The sequence below is a fragment of the Myripristis murdjan genome, chromosome 11 (assembly GCF_902150065.1).
Source record: "Myripristis murdjan chromosome 11, fMyrMur1.1, whole genome shotgun sequence".
Lineage (NCBI taxonomy): Eukaryota > Metazoa > Chordata > Actinopteri > Holocentriformes > Holocentridae > Myripristis > Myripristis murdjan.
The window spans coordinates 28,817,539-28,840,638 of record NC_043990.1 but is presented as its reverse complement, the minus strand read 5'-3'; the positions used below and the strand labels follow the sequence as shown (position 1 = coordinate 28,840,638).

The window sequence follows — 23,100 nt, the reverse complement described above, 5'->3', positions numbered from 1 at the left end:
TGTTCACGTAATTACCTTGCGGTCCAATAATTAGCCCTAGGAGGTGCATTTGTGTCGACTGCACCTTGAGGGACAGAAATTGTTTCCTGCTGTACTCCTGTTTCAGACAGTGTGCTGAGTCCTTGCTGGTCAGTTTTGATGGACTTCAAATACATATTACATTTGTTTGTTTGTTTTTTTTTGTTGTTGTTTTTGCTTTTTTTTTTTTGTTAATTTGAGATGGGGTGTCAAATATGGGTGCCCAGACCTCACTCCCATATAATTCATATGTTGATAGAGAATTGATAGAGGTTTTCACAGGTATACTGCTCAAATCTGTTTTTGATTGCCTAAAATGCTTATCTTATTTTTTTTCACCTAATACATTTGCAGCCAAACCAAAACTTCCCAATTCTTGTTATGTTTTTTTTTTTTTTTTTTTTTTTTGACAAAGGTTAGGTTTTAATACACTGATAAGACCTGTGAATAATTAAGTCTCAGCTCCTACTTACAAGGATCTGATTTTTTGGTGTCGGAGATAATACTTAATAATTCCTAAAGTTGTTGTTTCCTGAGTGAGGCACGTTCATCTAACATCCTTTGCCCTTTTTTTTCCTTTCTTTTTTTCCCCTGACTAGTTTTTCCATTCAGTAGTGCAGTTCTCACCATCTCCATTCAGCTCATATGGTGCTGTTTGGAAGCAGGTCAGCATGGTTACACTCTGCTTTGATTGATATTTATTTAAACTCCTCCAGCTATCCTGCTATTCCCATTCAATTTGTATGCTTTATCTATCAACCTGTCTGTCTGTCTGTCTGTCTGTCTGTCTGTCTATCTGTCTCTGTTTATCTATCTATCTCAGAAAAGAATAGAAAAGAATAGAACACAATAATTTCTTCCTCGTTTAACAACAGATAACGTAAAGATAACTTCATCATCTGCGTTGCACCAAATATGTCCAGTCATCACCATGGTAACAACATCCAGTCGTCTGCACGCTACGTCACTGTTGTGTGTTTTCCGTTGTCCACTTAACATGCTGCTAAGGGGAGAGCTGTCTTGTTCCCTGTAGTATAAACGACACAAAACAGATAAAGTGAGTGTTGCTTTTCACGTTATCATTTTCGTTGAGAAGGTGCTCGGTTTGAATCCTTAGAAACTGTCCTCACAGCGACGCAACAGCCTTATTAGCAGACTCGAGCTAATGCTGGTTAGCAGTTAGCCGCTAGCGCTAGCCCAGCTAGCTACGGTTAGCAGCCCATGTTGCTAACAGTGCTAGCTATGTGGCTTATTTCGCTGTTTGGCATTATTCTCAGCCTGGTCTGTGTATTTTTCTGTAATCTTTTATCTTTAGCAATGTGAAGGGCACTGTAACAACGTGCAATGTGTTTAACGTGATAGCCGTGTAAATAAAGTCCATGTGACGTGCAATACTGTCAATGCTAAGCTAACATTAGCTACGTGTGTCTGGTTTGTGACACAGCTGCAGCTGATAGCGAAACACAAACCCAGTTGTCGCTACGATAATTCTACAGAATTAATTGTGACTTTCTATGTTGAAGGTTGTTGAGGTGAGAGTGTGCAGTTGGCTTTTGGCCGATAGAGCAAGCCATGGTCGCGACAGTGTGCAGTCTTTGTTTTAGCTGCCAAGACACACATGCTGCTCTTTGTTTGCTAGCTGCTCATTAATCACAAACACGCACTATGGGTTGTTGGGTTGTTGAGCTGTAGACTGATGTGAAGATCAGGTACAGTCTTACTCTCAGAGTTAGTTACCTGCTATTCATTAAAACCCAAACTCATGAACATATTGTTTAGTAATAAAACGGGGGACTTTGTTGCAGCTATTGGTGATGCAGATTAACCACTGGCATCAACAAAATCAACTCTGTTTCCAGAAGATAAAAATTGCAGCAGTGCATTATATGTATTATATGATGCATCATTTTGATGCACCTTAATGTAGCTCAACAATTTTGGTCAATAAAGTAGGGCTGGGACAATGTGCTTATTTCACGATTCGATACTATCACAGTATTTGGGTGCTGATTAGATATGCTTTGTGATTTGTAAGTATGTATCATTTTTCCCCTGCCCCTACTATAAAGGTTATTAACTCAGAAACAATGGAAATGAAAAGATAACGAGGTAAACAGTTTTTATTCTCTAATACATCTTTGGTTACTGCCTTGGCTAAATACTGAATATTTTTGACAGTCCTAAATGTCACACAAGCTGCGAGGTCACAGCTCATTTTGATCAAAGTGCCATCTGTGATAGAATTAGCGTTTTAGGATAATCTAGGCCTAATGAAATGTGCTGCATTTTATAGACGTTAAGGTTACTTTGTGGTGACATGGCGATGTATGTCAGTAGCCAATAGGACGTGCCCCTGAAAAGGACAAGATGACTTTTTTTTTTTTTGCCTCAGTTTTTTTTTTTCTCTCTCTCAAATTTGTGTTTTTGCTTGATACTGAAGAAGTTTTGTTTGCTCTTTTTGGCACAAATCTGGTGTCATAGATTTAAGAGCACTAATAAATAGGATTAAAGCTTGAAGCTAACAGTATCTCAGTAGCACTAGTCAGTGCTGTGCCCCCTAAAAACCAAAATGTCACGTTTGATCAAAACCCCCAAAATAGGACTAGATCACACTTCAGATCCAGTCAGCCGTGTTTCCTTATCTACTCAGCTATTTCTGTGAATATTGAACTGTAGTTGAAACTGTATTTTCCTCAAAGTAGCGCTGACTGATGTGGGAATAATTTTTGGTTTGATTGTTTTGGTTTTAATTTATTCTGTGCCTGAGAAATTGTTTTAAAAAATGTGTGGGCCACCACTTTTTTAAACTGCTCCATATGATCCTGTCCTTTCTTCTTCCCTGTCTGCTCATCTGCTGCTCCTTCTTTATCATGTGGCCACTGTGATGCTGTTACAATTGGCCGTGTAGTTCAATGTTTCTTGCATTATCCAATGTATTACATAGTTCAGGACAGCTTGGCTGCTAAGCAGAGGATAGACACAGCAGGAGCCAGATGTACTTTCTCTGTCTTGTTAGTTAGGTCTGTTGCATTAGATACACGCCCAGTCAACAATCACACACATAGCATAGCACATTCCAGAAACAAGGCATGGACAGTGGTTGGCCTGTCCATGTCCGGGTAACTGGCCAATTATTCTCGGTTGCGTTTAAGTCCAACCTTTGTACGGTGCAGGCCCAAGCCCAAGAACATAAATGTGTATCATTTCCTGATATCGGGGCGCTTTCTGACTGAGATCCTGCGGGAGCTCTGTCACACTGAGACCAGCGCTGCTTTGCTTTATATGTGACCATAATAAATATTGCATCAGAAAATTGAAGACTGACTCCGGTCTGTTCTTGGGCTTTCAACAAAAGAATCGGGAGCTAACAATGCCGTGAACCAATATGTTGGGTTACCCATAGACTCTTTTCCATGTTGGGCAGTTTTCCATGGTTTTCCATGGTTGGATTGCATCATTTCAGGCTCCTTAACTGTTGTGCTGTTCAGGTTAGGACTTGGACGTACTAGGGCTGGACAAAATGAACACACTCAGATAACACAATATTGTAGGGATGACTGTTGATGTTTTTATAAGGTATTTACATACACAAGATTTTTATTACTAATTCATCAGTAACGTGTATGTGATAATGGAACAGCTAGAACAGTCTAGTAATTTCAGAAATTGACTTTTCTTTAATGCAGACTTGAATTAAAACAGTATTTCCTCTGCATTCAATTAGCAGTGGTGCGCCACCACGCAAGGAAATTACCAGCACGGCAAGAGAAAATGTGAAATTAAAGTCCCCCTTCACTCAAAAAATCTGTTTTTCTTATGTTTCTGTCTCCTAAAATATCTGACCTTGACTGTACAGACTTGTATCTGCGCAAAGTTTGTCACTAGAGAGTTGTTTTCATAATCCTCTGTTGAAGGTGGAAGTGTATGTGTGTGTGTGTGTGTGTGTGTGTGTGTGTGTGTGTGTGTGTGTGTGTGTGAGTGATCACACCCCTAAAATCTAAGATTCAGACGTACCCTGGGCCTGCTGGATTTGCTATGTCACAAATCCCACAGCCAGTCATGTCTGTCATTAGCACCAGCCCCACCTGTCTCTTGAGTGTTTTATTTTCAAAAAAATCAACAAGACCAACTGGAAATTTCTGTTTCACATGAACAATATTACTGTACCTAGGAGATTTGCTGAGAAAACATTTTGTTTTCATGGTTACATTTTCAAATATGGTACAATTCCTGTGACTGTCATGTACAACACTTCTGTGTCTTGTGAACAGAACTCTGGTTATGAGCTCGTGTGCCAGCAGATGAGATGTATTCAGAGATCTGCACATTTTTAATCAGAAATGGATGTAACGCTTTAGAGTTACATTTAAGCAGTTTTACGGTAGTAAGGGATGTTTTTTCATGGAAAAAAGAATACATAAGTTATTATCAATAAATATGTAATATGGTGATCAGAGAACTGAAAATGGTTCAAGGGGGACTTTAAAATGACCATTGTAATTTAGTCTTACTATTATCTGAACTAGTCCAAATGTAATAGTAAGTAATGATTACATTTTCATGAAAACAACATTTCAAACCTCAACTTGAAACATAAACCCAAAAAGCTTCTGATATTGGACAAAACTTGAATTAGTCTAGCACCCCAAAGCACCATGCATAAAATAACAGAGGAAGCACGGCTTTAAAACCAGGAGAAGACAATACTTATGCCATTTTACAGTATTACAATATCCAAAATCCCAGACATTAAGCGATCTGTATCACAGTATTGATATAATATTGATACATTGCTCTGAAAAACTCCAGTGACAACAGCAGCTGGCTAGCAGCTGAATCTTATATATGTAACGCAACACTTGCTGCTGGGTTTCAGTCTTTTAGCTGATGAACTTGAGGATCTAGAACTGTGTATACCATAAACTTGTTCAAAACAGTATTCTAATGGTTGGTCAGCTGCACTTCTATAGTGCCAGGAGTGCAGGTTTCTGATTGAAGCCACCAACTGAAATGAAAATGTGTGACTTGTCTGCCATACATCTTAAAAAGCCAGGTTTGTTTCAGTACATCAGAAATGATGTACTTGTCTGGTATTTGCCAACTGATAGCTGATGTGAAATGGATTTTGTAGTACTATTTACTGGCTGAATGGAATTTTCAGAAGCTCCTGTTTGCCATATTGCAGGATCAGTTAGAGCATGACTGTTAGCCTGGTGCTCAGACTAACCAATAAGAGTGCAGCACAGTTACCACACCTAGTAAAAATCAATTGTAAATTGCCATAATATAGTCAGACTTGGTTCACTGATAGAAAACAGTTTTATAGACAAAGTATTGGGGAATTTGGATTTTTTTTTTTTATAAAAGATGGCCATTTTTGTGTTGAGACTCAAACTGTATTTAGGACCTGAAGATAATCAAGGCACCTCAAATAGGTCAGACATTTGAAGATGCAGATTTTTTTCCCAGGTGTTTTTTTTTTTTTTTCTGGGTGGTAATAATAATAATTGCGTTTCCACATTAATTCCATTCCACTGAAGTTCTTCTCCTTTTTTAGTGGACCGTGGTTTGAAGCGCCGGCAGGTGAAGCCACTTGCTGCCTCACTGCTGGATGCCTTGGATTATGACAGCTCAGATGACAGTGACTTTGAAGTTGGCGATGCCTCAGGTAACTACAGTCTCTGTAATTTCTAGCATCCTTTAACCTTTACATACATTTATAGATCCTTATCCTTACTTTCCCTGCAATTTAGGGCAGTTTAAAAAGACTCATGAGTGCTGTTGTAATGTTCTTGTGTGTGTGCTACAGAAACAGCATTTTATTAGACTTATCATTTCCAAACTGAAAGCACTCCAGGCATCCAATCTCCTACTATAACATGTTATTTTGCACCATGAAACTAACAAGTGCTGTCGGCTGGAATGTTGCAATGTTAGGCAAAGACAGGTTATATTGAGTCCAAAACATGACATCTCATCATCAAAATAACTTTAAAGACTGATACAGCAGTCTGCCAACACTGTGCCAGCATTATTAGATTTAGATTTTAAACTTTGAGCGCCCTTTGTATCACTCTCATGCTTTCTCTCTGCATGTAATTTAATCTCCTTTGCACAGTGGGTGTTCTCAATAGCTGTTTTAATTGTGCTGTCTACTACTTCATTACAAATCTACCACTACTGTAAGAGGAGATGTACATTTAATGTTAATGTTTATACAGTGTTGAGAAGTCAATAAGGGGTTGATTAAATACTTTTTTCTTTTGCCTGATTTTGTGCTGGTATAAGACCCCATTTTCAAGTTAGGCAATGTATTATTTTCTTTTGCTTTTATAAGCAAGCCTCACACATCCTTTGTATGTTAATTTGGATAATGTTAGAGTTGGAATAGCTAAATAAGACCGATACATAAAGGACCCTTTGGGTTATGCCATTCTTTGATTTTGGTCAAACCAAAGTATTCAGTATGGATTTGGGCTGTTTTATGCCCCTGTTTAACTCTTTAAACCCACTTTTGTAACTGTTGTCTGTTTTTGTATATTTCAATGAAAAAGCTTATAACAGAAGAACTGTTATAATAAGAACTGGCCAAAATGCATTTATGAGGTTTTATTTGAAAAGCAACAACCTCTAGTTTCTGAAAATGTGCTCCTTTAGTATGGGACTAAAACAGAGCGTACACTACAGCTCAAACACGAAGGAAGCATTTTTTTTTTTTTTTTGGTTTTCACCTTCAGTAAGCCCTATTTAAATAGCAATAATTAGGTCTTGCTCAGAGTTAGAACTAACTGAGAATGACCACATACATTTTATATTTTTCAGCTACATCATAGTAAATTTTTAGACCTCTTGGTCAAACTTTGTGGGAGCTAGTGAGTTTTTAGTTTGTGCACCTCTGGCATCTCCAAACCCTAACGGGTGTGCCGTTTATCCATTGGATTTTAACAGTTTAATAGGGTAGTGCTAAGTCATTTGAACAACTTACTGCTGGAAGCCCTGAGTGGCAGTGTGACAAAATTTACCTCATACAAATGACTTAGTAACTCATCCTGACAATATAAACTTGGAACTTTGTTGCAATTTTTTTTGCTTTGTCTTTCAGACTTCTCTATGTTCCTTTTTGACTGTGTCATCAATTTTTTGTCTTATAATAGGGTCAGATGGAACAGGCAATGGGAGTGATGAGGAGGGTTCTAAAGGGAGTGCTGCAGGTTCAGACAGTGACTCTGATAACATTGGCTCTGCAGAAGATGGCATAGATGAAGAAGAGGCCAAAGAACTGGCTGCTGATGACACCTTAACTGAAGATGAAGAAAAGACCAAACAACAGCCTTCTTCAGACAGCTCTACCAAAGACCCCCCCGCTGCGACCCCACCCAAGAGCCGACGCAAGAGCAAGAAGACTTCAGACACTGAGGCCACTGTGGCTGGCAGCAGTGGGAACGGATCTACCTCAGCGTCCGGGTCGGGCAGTGTGAACACAGAGGAGGCTCAGGCTGAACCCAAGAAATGGAATTTCCGCAGGAACCGTCCTCTTCTGGACTTCACCACCATGGAGGAGCTAAACGAGATGGACGACTATGACAGCGAGGACGACAATGACTGGAGACCCACGGCTGGAAAGAAGAAAGGAAAGACGGCTGCTCAGAAAGGAGGGACTGAGGAGGAGGAAGGGGGCAGTGCCAGTGATGACGATGATGATGATGATAACGACGATGATGACGACGATGATGATGACAAGGAAGATGGTGACGACAACAACAACAGCAGCAGCGACAGTGAAAAAGAAGTGAAGAAGTCCAAGAAGAAGCCTAAGAGTAGCAGTACTTTTGATGAGGAGCTGACTAATGACAGCATGTCCCAGGGAAAGGGCAATGAGGTTAGTGCAACACTAATGATTTACTGAGCTTCTTTTTCCTCCTATTCCTTGTTTTTTAAACCACTGCAAAGGAACTTGGTCTTTGGCCTGCACTTTAACCACTTTGTTTAGCACTGCATAATACCAAACACAATAATATGAGTCACAAAGTAGCCGTATAATCCAATGAAAAGTTTAGATGATATCAGAGAGATCCCCAGAGAATGGTTCTGGCTTTGTGGTAATCGCCTTACTGTAGTGTCCATCATCATTGTGTGTGGGATTTGCTAACTGCCAATAACTGGATCTGTGGTCAGAAGAGAAGAGGAAGATTGTCAGTGGCTTTACTGTGGCTGTGCCTTCCTGATTCCCCAGGATGCCTTGCTGGACCGAGCCCAAACCTGGAGCTCTCAGCGGATGGAGCATATCCTCATCTGCTGCGTTTGCTTGGGAGACAACAGCGAGGATGCAGATGAGATCATCCAGTGTGACAACTGTGGGGTGACTGTGCATGAAGGTAAGCTGCAGGGTTACGCTGATATATTGGTTTGTCTGTGTACAGTGCCAGTAAAGATCTTTCATTAAAAGCAGGGCTGTATATTAACTTTTTGAGCAGTTAGCACTTGTGCTAGAAAAGTAGTACAAACTGAAATATTGTAGTGCTCAAGCAAAAAGCCCATAAAAACACTTTTATAAAGTGTTGATCCCTGTAACTGGTACAGTTTATCTTTTTAAATGTGACAAAACAGACAGAGTGTGAAAGGTTTTAACCTGAATGCTCCTTTTGTGAAATACAGACAAGCTGATTTAGTGTCAACTACTTCAAGTATTTTGACTAATTCAGGTATTGATTCTTCTACTTCAAGTACTGCTTTAATTACTTTAATTACTTCAGCTACTGTTTTGACTGCTTAAAGTATTGGTTCAACCACTGCTTGACTATGCACTTTTTTCAGCTTCAGGCAAACCCATAATTTTCTTAGAAAATGTGGATTTTTCAAATTTTTTATCATCAGGTGTTGACGGCTTATGTTTGAGGGAATTGAGAGCAAGGCTGTGTTCTTGCTAAACAGGCATCTTTACAAAGAATGGGATGTCTTACCTCATAAGACCTACCTATGGAACTTGATGCTAATCTAAAATCCAGCTCTCTCAGTTTATTACAATTGAGTGGATTCTTGATCTGTGTTGGTGACCACCAATGTATCATTCATTTTTTCTCGAGGCCCTTTGCATCAACTCTGTGGTACAGAAAAATAAATTTCCATTTTTTATCACAGTAGTCTACTGACAGCGATACTGAATTTAATATCAACTATCCACTGAATATAGTGCAAGTAGCTTGTGTAGATGGAAGATGTTTGATGTTTGCAAACTCAAGCAAGAGAAGAGTTCACAAATTACAAGATTTATTACAACTCCCATGAGGTCTTTGTGGGAGAACGACTTCATTGAATAGTTTTGGCAGTGTATGCACCAACCATCATATTCACACACTTAAATAATAAATGATCATATAGAGCCTGAAAAGTCAAATATAATTTTCAGGCTCTGTTGTCCATGTTGATATGATGGAAATGTTTTTTTTAGATTACACATTCAAGTACTCAGGATGATCATTTGAGTTTTTTCAAATGTCAGCATACCAAATATATTGGTATATTGCTCTGGTAGCATAAGAAAATGCATTTCCTTCTTAGGTTTAGCCTGTGGAATTCCTTACTGTGTGATATTGCATTATTATCATGATCAGAAAGTGGGCCACAGAGGCTGAGAAGGGAGTAAACTTCTCTTCTCGCTTTATCAGCTCATTGTGCCTCTGACTTGTTGGAAACAAAATCAATGACGTTTTAAATCGTCTCTCAGATTTGGCCTTCTCGCCCAGACAGCGATAGTTACGGCTGACCATGCGGGATGGATCAATGTGACACTACTAATTTTCCGTCAGTCCACTTATTTATTTATTTGCCCTTGTTTTATTAATTTAAAGGCATCTTGAAGAGATGAAGTACATAATGAAAAAGAGCTTTTCATTTAATATGGAAAATGTTAGCAGATGATTTTGTGAGTTTTGATATGGGGAATATGCAATTTTGCACTCAAAGGAAATGTGTCATGCAATGATGCAGTGTATAGTTGATTTTGCATAGTTTGAATTGATTGTGACCTGAAAACAGCATCATAATTTCATCCAAGGCAAAATGGTAATAGTTTCATTAAGTCACCAAAAAATCTATTGTTTGCTTGCGTTGTTTCCACTGTAATATCTGACACATTCACAGTGGTAGCTAGCATGTAAACACGTACATATACACACAGACACATGTACCTACCTACCCCACCCTTCATCCAGAAACAAGACACTTCACATCACTGTGATTTCCTGCAATGAATCAGGGGTTAAGCTTGGTGCAGCTAGAACCTTTGACTTGGTGCAAGCAGCACTTCAGAGAAACTCATAAGATACTCTCAGACAGATAGCCTAACAGACAGACACACACACACACTCACACACACATGCATGCCCACTGAGGGGTGGAAACACAGGCCTAATCACCAATTCTCTGTAGGCAGACACAAGATATTAGGAGCAGGTCTTACATTTATCTTGTTCCTTTCGTTCGTTGATATTTTTTTCCTCTGAGACATGTTTAATCTCCCTGAAAAGACACAGAAGGGAGACTAAGTGGTTCGTAGTGGAGGCTTGAGAAAGAAGAGCAGGCAGTGGCAGCACTTGTGGCCAGTTCTTATCTTTCTCTCTCTGAAGACATGAATGATGATTTTTTTTTTCTGGGGCTACAAAATATGGAACGTAATTCTTTTAAGTTTATGTTCTTGTGTTCTTATGCTCAAAATTGATGGATATATTGTAGTATTGTTTTTTTTTTTTTTTTGTTATATCAATGTCTTTTTTACTAGAGATGTACAGCATAACTTATCATTCACCCAGACAGCCTAAATTGAATCTTGGACTTTTTTAATGTTTTACTTTCCTTTTAATTAGATAAGAAAGGATTCCAATTTCCAAACCTTCTGACAATTAGCCAACAAGTCAGAAGCATTTGGTTTGTGTCTTAATATTACTGGCATGGTTTTGGCAGGCTAATAAAGCATGGACAGGACTGCAGGTACTTAAGTGTTTAAAAAAGCCCTGAAAAAGAGTTTTAAAAAGAATTTAAGTTCAAGGCCATAAAAAATATTAAAAAATAGGAAATCATGAAACTTATAAATTTATTATAAAGCACGGTCCAGTCCTCAAGCAGCTGATCACATTGGACAGTGACAACTGCGAGAACAAAGTAACATAGTGCAAATGTTAACTTAACTCAACATGAATAACATAACAGCATGAGTAACACGAAGAGGAAACCGCTTATAGTGATCACATCCATCCAACAGACAGTTTTGCTAATTACTGTAATTTATTGACTGTTTGAAAATACAGTGCATCAATTTGAAATGCTTTTCAGATTACACATTCAGTCACTATGTAATTTAAATATGATGCAGAACATAAAATATAAATCATATAGTTAATACTACTGAGACTACCCAGTATCCTAAAACAGTATTGTGTGTGTATTGTTTAAAAGTAGAGTGAAGTCGGTAGCATAATTACTAAGCAACTACTTAACAATTGAGCAAAAAAAGAAAAAAACAAACAAACAAAAAAAAAACAAATAAATATAATTACATTGGTTTAATTTTTTCTCTCTTTATATTTTCATGTATGGAAAAAAAACAAAAATGAACACTGTAAGTGGACTACTTGATTACAGTAGGCAAATAATTGAAACAATATTTGTACAAGAATGATTCTGTCAAGCTTTTTAACTTATATAAACAGGTGATCACTGTAACTGTGATCACTATGAGCTGTTTCCACTGCATTTAGTTTTCCTTCAGTGAGACTCTCTACACAGGTAACATTAACATCTTTCCCAAATGCGTTAAGTTTCAGTTTCAGTTTCAGTTTCAGTTTCTTTATTTACCGTGAAGCCGGAAAAAAACAACAATCACAAGACACAGGGTCTATACACAGCAAAAAAAGTGATTAAAAGAAAAAAAAGATACAAAAAAGAAAGACAACAAAAAAAGGCTCGAGGAGGGACAGGAGGAAGCATAGCTTATTTGTATCCTGCCCCCCTTTTCCAAATACAAGGGTACGCTCCTCAATGTCAACGGACGACCACCGTTTATTTTTGATGCAGGGCACTTTTAAACCAGCTTTAATCGATTAACAAAAAAAAAAAAAAGCTATGTACGAGGTGTTTGTTATGTGTAGCTTTACCCTATTGCTTTCGGTCAAGGAGGTTTAAAAAAAAAAAAAAGGTAATTTTAATCTCAAATTCACCTTCTGTTACAGAACTGGCTGTGCAGCTTTCACTTGATCATTTGACAATGAACAGACCAAGACGAGTTGCTTTGCACTCAGAAAGAGCCTCCTGCTGTGAAAACCAAAATAAGAGTTAAAATTCTACAATGTAACTTTATTTATAAATGGTACCTTGTTTTAATCTGAAATGTATAGCACTCAGAGAGTTAGCAGGAGTGCAGTGCAGGGACTTGAATAATGCCCCTGTTCTCCAGTTTGATCTAGCTGGACGCATCGCTCTCACTTCAGGTAAGGATTAGTAACTAAGCCATAATCCACAACAGCCTGTGACAGGGGTACCATTAGTCTTAAGCATGAACTGTCACATACGACTGTACTTTGACCTTTCAGCTACTGCTGGAAGAGGATCTAGAGCCACATTTTCAGGCATCATGGTTCTGTGGTTTCGTGCCTTTTTGAATTTGAATAGCATTGTTCTTACTCGTCCAAATAAATCAGAATAAGCATTGCAGAGTTTGAAAAACCTGCTCCAGACATGCCTGGGGTGAAAACACCCTCAATCAAAGATGACGTGGAGAGCAGCTCTCCTGTATTGCCCTCATAGAAGCATTTCAATCTGCTCATGTTCCTACTTGTGGCCATGAGAGTTGGGCAGGGCTGCCGACTCCAACCGAACAGACAGCTGTTGCCCTGCTAGCCACCTCTGTGCCAGCTGCAGCATGCTGTCACCAACCTTAAGAGAGAAGGCTTGATTGGAACAGGAGGGAGGATGCCTTGTGTCAAGAATGTTCACCTAAGTCTTACGCACTCACTTGGAAAGGTGACCCGGAAATTTGGGGGAAAATGTCATATACTGCATGTACATTATATTAAAATGCTGGCAGGATATTGACATCCAATCCCCCTTGAAGACTCCAAGATGCTTTGGGCTGAAACTATATAGAAAGCAGAATTTTTATTAATGTGAGCTGACGTGTGATTTGCAGGCATGTGTGGGAGGATTAAAAATATCTACTGCTGCATCTCAAAAACATCTTCATTTCATGGCAAAAGGCTCTTTGTTGTAACAGCTAAGTCTACAGTATTCTAGGGCTCAGTGATATGGCCAACAGTGATATTACAGTAATATTTTTCATATTGGTCAAACCATTATTATTACGGTATGCATAAAAGAATTATTTTAGTTTTTTATTCTTCACCTAAGTTAATGCTGAACACACCATACTATTAATTGTAGTTAATATAACTTGCAGACATTCATATGTTAAGTATAAAATAGATCAATCTAGGAGTCATTTGTGAGTTTCACAGGGAAAGTAATGCATGTCATCTTACAAACAAAATGTCAGAGAAATGCAAAGGGATATATTCAGCTATAATATGCATACACTATGTGCCATTTTATATTAAAGGAAGTATCGACAAAGAGTTAGTAGACAAAAATTAGTAAAAGTGCAGTAAGATCAAGTCAGACTCATTTGAAAAATAATTTGAAAGGATTTAATGTGGGATATATATTGCAGGGTTCAAATAGAGAAAAGGAAAAAAAGCCTAAAGTTTGTCTGTAAAAACATATATAAGTGGTGGTTTGCGGTCTAAAGGCCCAGATAGCAAAGACATAGGAGTTTACATTTGTAAATGTATTATTATATTATATATTGTTATTGGACAAATTCTTAAATTTAAGAATTTGTCCAATAACAATTGAAACTGTTGGGAGAAAGACTGATTTCTCTTGCATATTTTAAGCGTAGCATATATGCTGTATGCATCCTTAAGTCCCCTTCCTGCCATTTATTAAGCCCCTAAAAAATAGTCTGTGATCATCAGTATTACATATTTATATTTTTTTCCCATGCTTAAATATAACTCTTAATCTTGCCCTCATTAAAAATGTGTGGATTCCTGCCCCCCAGATTTGAGGGGCATGTGCACACACCTCCACCTTCAGCATAGGATTGTGAAAACAGCTCTCTAGTGACAAACTTTGCACAGATACAAGACAGACAGACATTTTAGGGAACAGAGACATAAGAAAAAACACATTTTTGAATGGAGCGGGGGCTTAAATCACAGTCAGTAATAATCTGCTCCTCTGCTACATGTTTATCCTGCTATCAGAAATACATTACAGCAAATCATTCACTTTCTCATTCCTGTCTCAACACTTACACCATTGAATTATCATTCAAGAATGTGCAGTTGGCAATAATATTGTGTATGCATGGCCAGCACAAGCAGAATATCCTAGCTTCTGATGTAGCATGCAATGCAAATTCATCTCTTGTTGTTCTCTTGTTGTGTTATAAACTCTAAAAAATATTGCAGCCATCAATGAATCCAGGCCTTCCTGTGGATTTGCAACTTTGAGATCAAGCACTTTGGTTATGAGCAACTGCAATGCCCAGTCTAGTTGGATCTGGCCCAGAATTTGTGTCCTTTCTGCTAGTAAGCAAGTTTGTTGATTAGGCCATGTTTTTTTTTTTTTTTTATTAGAAATGAGTTGATTTTTAATTGTTTTGAGTATGCATCTCAGAAGGTCCATGAAATGCAAGGACATTTATTCGGTAGATAGAATTTTTTTTTTTTTTTTTTTTTTTTTTTTCCAGGACCAGTGCAGTATTTTAGAACATTTTGATTGGCCTCGAGAAAGGCATTGGCTTCTTGAAGTAAACTTCAGCACTGATACCAGTTTTTAAAAAAGTGCTGCTCATTCATACTGCCTAATGCTGCACAATTGTAAAACATTACAACAGTGTTAAATGTGCACTATTCAGTTTTATCTGACCACCTCTGTGTTGCCCCAAACAAACAATATACTTCATCACAACTGTGCGGAGGGCAGCAGAGGACAAACTTTAATAAGTGCTGTGCCTGCAAGCCAATAACTAACCTAAACCAAGCATTGTGTGTTGCATTTCTCACAGTATTCCCTTTTTTACTCAGAAAGGGCCCTCTTTGGCTTAGTGACACCACTTGCCTCAGTTGTTGCGCTCACTTGCTTCATGGATTCTGCTATTGTTACTTTTCAGGGATCAGAAGGGGAGAGCACTTACTTGAAACAGTAGGAGAAGCAATGGGAGGAGCATGGGTCTGGCATGCATTTTTGCAACAAACACTGCATATTTTTATATTTTCACAATTTTATTGTTTATATTGGCATGTGTATTATGTCACCCACTTTGCTTATGGGTGCTAGCAGAAAATGTTATGTAAACAGTATGTGGACTATGTTATTTCTGAATTGCATCCAGCTCGTCCTGCCAGTTCCTTGATGTTGCTAAATTACTCCAAGATACTTTGATGTTAGCTGACTTATGTTATCTTGCTAATCCTCATCTGGTTAACAGTGAATACAGTAGAGGTGGGAATCACCAAAGGCCCCACGATACAATACTATCACGATACTTAAGTCACGGTACAATAGTACTGCGGATTAAACCTCGAGCATTGTGATAACATGTATTGTGATGTATTGTGATTTATTAACTTTTCACAACTGCAAATTATGTCCCAAAATGAAAACTTTGACAACATCTGTTTTATCTAATAAGACAAGGTTTTCATTCTGTTCATCTCACAGTCATTTTTATTGCAGTAAAATGGTACAGACTGACCAACTCCGTCATAAAATCCTGTCATAAATGTTGCATCAATTCATGGTGTCCATATATCGATACAGTATTGCCACAATATTGCCACATTTCATTAATGTTGCCTCAGATACAACTAAAATAAGCGGAATCAGCTTAAATAGCCTATATGTAGTTCCTACTTGTGATACCAGCACATTTCAGAAGTGTAATTTTATTTTATTTTTTATTTAAGCAACAGTACATTTTATGCATAATATAAATACAATATTTTTCTTAATACATAAGACTGGCACTGTATTTTTTTAGTGTATACATTTAACTCTATGGAACTTATTTGACCAAATATATATTTGAAACATCACATGACCTTGGTATTTTTGTTGGTGTAATTTTACCTGTTCATAATAACACCTTGGTCTGTTGGTTCCTCTCTAAGGAAAGGCAGAGCCATGTCTAAAAATGACTTCATGAATGGGTTAAGGCTAAAAAGTCATGGTTATAATCCAGTTAACTCTTGGGTAAACCTGCGTTTTTGCAGGTTTGAGTTTAAGGGGCTGTTGCCCTGGTAAGTTAGATTAAATTTAAATCTTGCCTAAAGGAGCCAAAAATCCCAGGATTATGTCAGACTGTCAACAGATTAATCTAGCTCACTCCACAAAGGAGGAGCAAAGCCCAAGCAAGTTCACTGTGGGATGTTGAAAGGCATTCTGGGAAATATAGGAAATCACTGACCGAAGTAGATGCAGATGAGGCAGGTTATGAAGCAGGATGATGCAGAAACGATATCATAAAAAGGTAAATTACAAAAGTTGGTCTCAAAATAACTCCTTAGCTGCATTAAACATCTCACCAATTGATGCCGATGATGCTTAGGGTGGAATTTTCATTTAAAGACCACCCGTTAAGAGTAGGTTAACAGATTAAATAAGATTATTCAACGCATGTAAATACTTAATACAGCTTACTCAGAGTAGGATAACAGATAAAAACAGCAATTTCAGCATTTGTCAACCAAGCAATCTTACTCTGAATATGTTAACACATAAGGAACAGATTATGCCTCATAAACACAGAAAAGCATTTAGCCCGCCATGGCCAACAGGTGTTATGCTTTTGTACTGGCAAGACTCAACATCAAATATTCTGTTATTGCATGAGCTCATACCAGGTACCACACAGCATGTTGAGTTTAGTTGATACCCGGCACCCTTGATGTCACTATCATAAAATGTGTATGAGAAATGGAGCATTAGCTTGGCAGGACAGAGAAAAAGAGTCAAACAAGGGAGGACTTGCGACATAGAGATGAGAGATGAGCTGTCATTATATGCAGTCTTGCTGCTTGACTCCAGTGCTTGTCTTTGTTCTCGCGTTCACACTGTCTGGATGCCGTCACCCCTCCTCGAACGAAAGGAGAGGCTGAGATGAAAGGTGGGAGACGGAGACCTGGGTGCAAGATCAAAAGCCTGAATGGGCAGGGGTCCAAAGAGCTAGCCATACACACAGAGAACACAGTAGTGTGCTGCTCCTGCTGACCTTCCTTTTGATTATCTGATTCTGGACAGTGGTACAAGCGGACACCATTAATCATACCGCTGACACTCATTGCTTTTATTTGTTTTTGACAGTAAATGCTAATTAAGGCCTATATTTTTGTTACAACTTTACTCATTAAACTTTTTTCTCCTCCTACTCTAGTACTTTGTAGTTTCAGTTTTCTTATTTTGTCATTAATGGGTAATTGTTTCCTCTGTCATTCAGTGGTGGGTGGCAGTAAAAAAAAAGCATTCTCTTATAAATTACCATGATGATGTTAATAGGCCTTTTTTGAATCTACCACCAATTATATATGTGGTATTGATTTAGTTGGGAATCTAATGAGTTCTGGACTGTAAACTTAATTATTTCCCTGAAAGTGCTCAGAGTCATTTGAGTTGTTTCAGCATATTTGTTCAAAATGGAGTAAGTTTCAGAAGAGTCTAAGACATCACACTAACTGCCCATCTGATTTTGAGTACATACTGGTAAGCAGTGTGTAACACATAAGCTCGCTGGTCACATCCAGTGAGTTTGCATGATTAAAATATCCTCCAATGTGCTGTACATGTGGCTGTGTGTTGTCTTGATGGCAGAAAGAGAGATAAAAAAATGTCCTTGTGGATGTTTTTTTTTTCTTCACAGTGATGCCCTTGAAACTGGCTTTCTGTTGTAAAGCATAATTTGCTTTCTTCACTCCCCTCACCATTTATTCATCCATCTTCAGTACAAAATGGAAATCCAATGTGGAATTACAGAACCCCTTATTTCAGTGTGTTTGTAGCCCATTTTGTGGTATAATTACTGGACCCAAACTGAGGGAAAGGCCTAGAAATTGATATGTCACTAACTAACTTACTGACTTACAGACTGGCTTTTTCAGAATTAACATAGCAGACCCCCTAGTGGTGACAACGCCTGTGGGTACTATAGAAGCTATAAGTTGTTCATAAAAATAAAATTCCTTCATTTAGCTACAAAAAAAGGTTGCAAGCGATCCACAAAGTACACAGACGAAAAATATGAACTGTCTACATGCTGCTTTTTTTAAATATTTAATCAAAATGTCTACTATTGAAGGCAGCTGCATACTATCATGGCTTTTACAGGCTTATAATGTGTAGCTAGGTGATGAAGAATAACATCTTAACATCAAGAAATGTGTACATACAATATCAGTCAGAAAATGTACCCGTAAGTGCAAATGTAAACCTGTGATGTTACTGATGCACTGACAGCTAATTGAGATATAATGCAAATGGCACAGATAGTGCAGTGATGAGCTCTATCCTCTCAGAAGGTTGTTTATTTCACACATTTATAAGAGATGTTCCATGATTTACACATCGTGGGCAAAGAAATTGGTCTTTTGGGTTAAAAGACAGACAGACATTACATTTCCCATGCACTGTGAGTTAGTTTTTTTTTTCATTTTTTGGTCTTATTTAGGGACAGCAGGCTGGGAGCCGGCTATGCTTTGTGTTATGGTCTGTCTCTTTCAGGCTCATTTGCTTTGGACTGTTTTTTGTAAGTAACTGTGATTGTTTTGAGAGGAAACATGACACTATTGATGAGGAAATTGAATTGAGCTAGTCTAAGGATTCTGAACACTTTCATCTTTCACAGTGAATGACCATTCCACTAGAAGTGTTGTACAAAGACCAATTATGATGTTAAACTTTTTAAATATTATAAATGCTCAACCTCAAATTTGTAGAGATTTAAGTAGCTGTAAAAGGGCCTGAAAATATATTACTTAGGCTGTACAAGTTAGACTTACTGCATACTGAAATATGTCAGTGACATGGAGATAGTGGATTTTTTCCATGTAGAATTATGCTTGAAATATGAGAATTGGATGTGTTGATGTAACCAGCATCACAATTTCAGCCCTGATGATAATAGGCTGTTACAGTGCTGATGGTGTTGCTTTACCTCACAGTGATGGAGGGAGACATGGACATACTATTGAGTATGCAGATAGCTATAGATAGATTATTAGTATGAGACTCCTGCCAAGATGAAAATGGGGACCATCAATGTACTGTCAGAATAACAGATGGCTCGTTTACTATTATGAGGTGCTCATCACTTTTCTTTTCATCCCATGGACGAAAACACCGCCCTTCATTACCTTCATATTGTATCATCATATGCATACACAGACATGATTTCATATTGTCACCCCTTGATACATTACTTTTGTTAAGGCCATATAAGCAATTCCTAGATCTTTCTGATTATTAAATCTTGATTAATTTAAAAGTACTACTCTTGATTTAGTCAACGCAACCCTGCCATTTCTTTTTTTTTACTGCTAGGCTCGTCATTTCTGACAAGGATAATCTTTACTTCTGGGATTATGAAGCTATCCTGTAGTCATCACATTTTGTCAGCTTAGCTCATATTAGCCAGCAACCCATGGCTTAGTGGGCTGAGCTTTGTATCTCAGTTCAAAAGGAACATCGAAGATTTGTGCACCGGTTCAGCCATAAGTCTGTTAAATCAGTGTGGTGGTCGTTCAAAACCCCAGTGCCACGGTTCAAAGCCCAATCAGTATTAGGCTCCCAACTGTTGCCAGATGTGTTTCAGTAATACCTTTCTTTAAGAAAATAAATGTTGAGTGGAGCTATATTGGAGCAAGCAGGACTTAGCCTCCTGCCCTCACCACATACGGTGGAGGAAAATGGAGGTAAAAATGTGTGGTAGCTTTGTCATCGTGGGTGCTTAGATTGTATGCAGTTATCCCCATTTGAAGGTCAGGACAGAGCTGCAGCTGTGTCTTAATTTCCCCATTCAAGTAATCAGTAGCTTGATTGGTGTAATCCTGGCTTTGAGTTGTTCTCGAAAAGAAATAAGAAGCCTGTAAAAACTTACAAGTTATAGCTCTTAGCCTCTGAGGAGCAGAGTTCAAAATTAGTGATTCACCATGACGCACAGCGAATGGTCTCTCAATCAGAAAAGGACATGCATACCAAACAAAGTATAGACCTGAATAAACAGCTCCGTCTGCTTCAGTGTTTGCTTTCGATGGGCTGCCTGACTCCCTAGTGTGGTACATAGTACGGGCATGCAGAACATTGAGCTTTTCATTTGTGAGTCTTTCCCATTGCTCAAAAAGCCTGAAGGCTGGTTGACTGAATTAGGAGTTAGTGTGTTATCTCCCCAATGGAGGCAGAGCACTGATTGCTGCCCTCATTGGTAGCAAGGAGCACGTTTGCTTGGTGTAATAGCCACCATAGAAACCACATCAGTGAAGTAATTGTTTAGGCAACCTCAGAAAATTAAGAGGACAGCATTAAAATGCTTTTTTTGTGTGGCTTCTTCTTGCTTCTCAGAGGGCACATTTTTATCAAATGTTCAATTTGTGGTGCTGCAGTATCATAGTAGATTGACAGTTTTAGACAGGTAAGCTATTGCTTCTGCTTGTCCTTGCTTGCCCTCCAGTTGGATCCCAGATAAACATAATCCAATAGATATACTATATGTATACTGATGCAACAGCATTGCCATGTTATTGTCTGATGGTTGATTGGATGTAGCTGAAGTAGGAGGTATTGGCTCCTAATTGGTTGGAGCCAACTTTTCCACATCAGCTAACGAAGGAATGTTGTTCAAAAATGTTAGCTGACATTTTTTTCGTCATAGAAACTTAATGAACTGTCTATAACTTTAATTGCATGAGTTGTACATGCATTTTAAAGGATACCACGAATGTAACATTACCATTATTGCCCATATAAAATCTAAACCCTTAAACCTTTTTGTCAGAGTCAGAAGGTTCCAGTGTCTATTCTGCTGCAGGTTTTCCTGAGCTCCTGGAAGCCAAGGCAGAGAGATACTGCTGACCTGATGTAAGCTATTATTTTAAACAATGTGTATTGCAAATTTTATCCTGCAGCTAATTATCAAGGGTAATATGGAGTTATTTCTGGTAGCACTGAAGAGATTAAACCAAACTTAAGTCAGAGTTAAAGGCAAATACACTCAATTGTTTCTTCATTTATGGCAGACTTAAAACTGTTTCTGATGCAACTGCAATACTTGAGACCCTGTAAAATGTAAAAATGCAATACACATGTTGAAAATGATGGATTATGCTAGTCAAGGCAGCAGTGTGTCTCTGAAAGCTGTTTCAGTGTATTTTTCAAAAGAAAATGAGCCTGTGACTTGTAGGAGGCAAGGCAAACCTGCAGTAGAAGAAAAAGTGGCTTCTGATTGTGGCAAATGTATCAGTGGGTTTAGGCTTTTATAAACATAAATGGCAACAGGAAAAACAACTATCATTCATGTCTTTAAGAATTCAGTAACGAAATGAGTTTTAAGAATTGTAAACGGTTGACCTATTAACTCTGTCTCAAGTGCTGTTTTTTTGTTGTTGTTTTTTTTTGTTGTTTTTTCTTATGCTCTCCCTCTTTTGCAAACTGTCTGAACCTATTTGCATGGTCCGTTGATTGTACTCCATTGTTACAAAACAGCCTCTCTATACTATGGGAAACAGTCTAATTGTATATCTTCTGGTTCTAGGAGGATAGCAACAAAATCCTGATACTTGTTTTGGCTAATATTATTGCCATCACAGAACTATTTTTTCCATGGAAAGTCCATAATGTAATGGATTTTCCTATACAAACAACCACTTCTCTGTTTTCCAGGCTGCTATGGTGTTGATGGTGAGAGCGACTCGATCATGAGCTCTGCCTCAGAGAATTCAACAGAGCCTTGGTTCTGCGATGCCTGTAAGAACGGTGTGACTCCGAGTTGTGAGCTCTGCCCCAACCAGGACGGCATCTTCAAAGAGACTGACGCTGGGAGGTGGGATACAGCATCTTATTGACCCAGTGGTCAGTTACCATTTATGAGAAGCTGCAACTGGAAAGAAACAAATAAAGCCATTGACCTTCATTGGTCAAAATGCTGCAGGCAGCCAAAAAGCTATCTAAATTGTGCATACATTCAGCACTGGAGAGAAAAAGAAGTTGGATTAAGGAGGGGAGAGAGAGAACTAGAGTGAGGAATTGTGGGGGGGGGGGGAGGGAGAGATAGAGGAAGAAAAGGAGAGAAAGGGAGTGAGAGAAAAGAGTGTTATGTGAAGCGTGGAGACTTCAGCCACGTTATCGCTGATAGTGCTCCTCAGCCAGGCTGCACCCGAATTTACTACTTCACTAGAGCATGAAAAACACAGCAAATTAAACTGTGAAGCGCTTGCTTGCTAGAGATGGATATCTTTATATTGGACTTAGGATTCTCTTCCCTAAAGTCCGCATTTGAAATTGTGTCACACCAAACTGTAGCCAGAGTCTAGGTCCACATATGTTTATGAATCCTTTTCTTTTTTAGTGTATGATCAACTCTGTAAAGCTAATTTCAAGATTTTGTTTCTTACTGTCTTAAGTAATTGACCTCAGTTAGACCTCAGTGAGAAAACAAGTGCAGTCATAGATTTTGATTGAGTTGATTCTAGTGTTATTTAAAATTAGCAATGCAGAAATCTGTCCGTTTTACAAGCCAGCTTTGTAAAATCCCTAAATAATTGTTCATCTTAAAATATTTTTAGTGTCTGAATTTAATAGAAGTATTTTCCATTTCTTTCAAACAAATCTATTTATCTGCTAAAATGTATTTTTTTTCTTAGATGGGTACATGTGGTTTGTGCACTTTATGTCCCTGGAGTAGCATTTGGCGACATCGATAAACTGCGACCAGTGACTCTCACAGAGATGAATTATTCAAAATACGGGGCCAAGGCAAGTACT

The 23,100-nt window shown here is 38.3% G+C and overlaps 1 protein-coding gene across 3 annotated transcripts in view; it reads left to right on the top strand.

Annotated features, from left to right (window-relative positions):
- Window positions 1-945: 945 nt before the first annotated feature.
- phf14 (PHD finger protein 14) overlaps window positions 946-23,100 on the top strand; it is a 100,771-nt gene continuing 78,616 nt past the window's right edge. For all 3 annotated transcript variants that reach the window (XM_030063323.1, XM_030063321.1, XM_030063324.1), the window contains exons 1-6: window positions 946-1,075; window positions 5,576-5,686; window positions 7,173-7,897; window positions 8,252-8,393; window positions 22,000-22,159; window positions 22,980-23,091. In XM_030063323.1, coding sequence (XP_029919183.1) covers window position 1,075; window positions 5,576-5,686; window positions 7,173-7,897; window positions 8,252-8,393; window positions 22,000-22,159; window positions 22,980-23,091 — 1,251 coding nt within the window. In that variant the 5' untranslated portion in view covers window positions 946-1,074. The remainder of the gene's footprint in view (window positions 1,076-5,575; window positions 5,687-7,172; window positions 7,898-8,251; window positions 8,394-21,999; window positions 22,160-22,979; window positions 23,092-23,100) is intronic.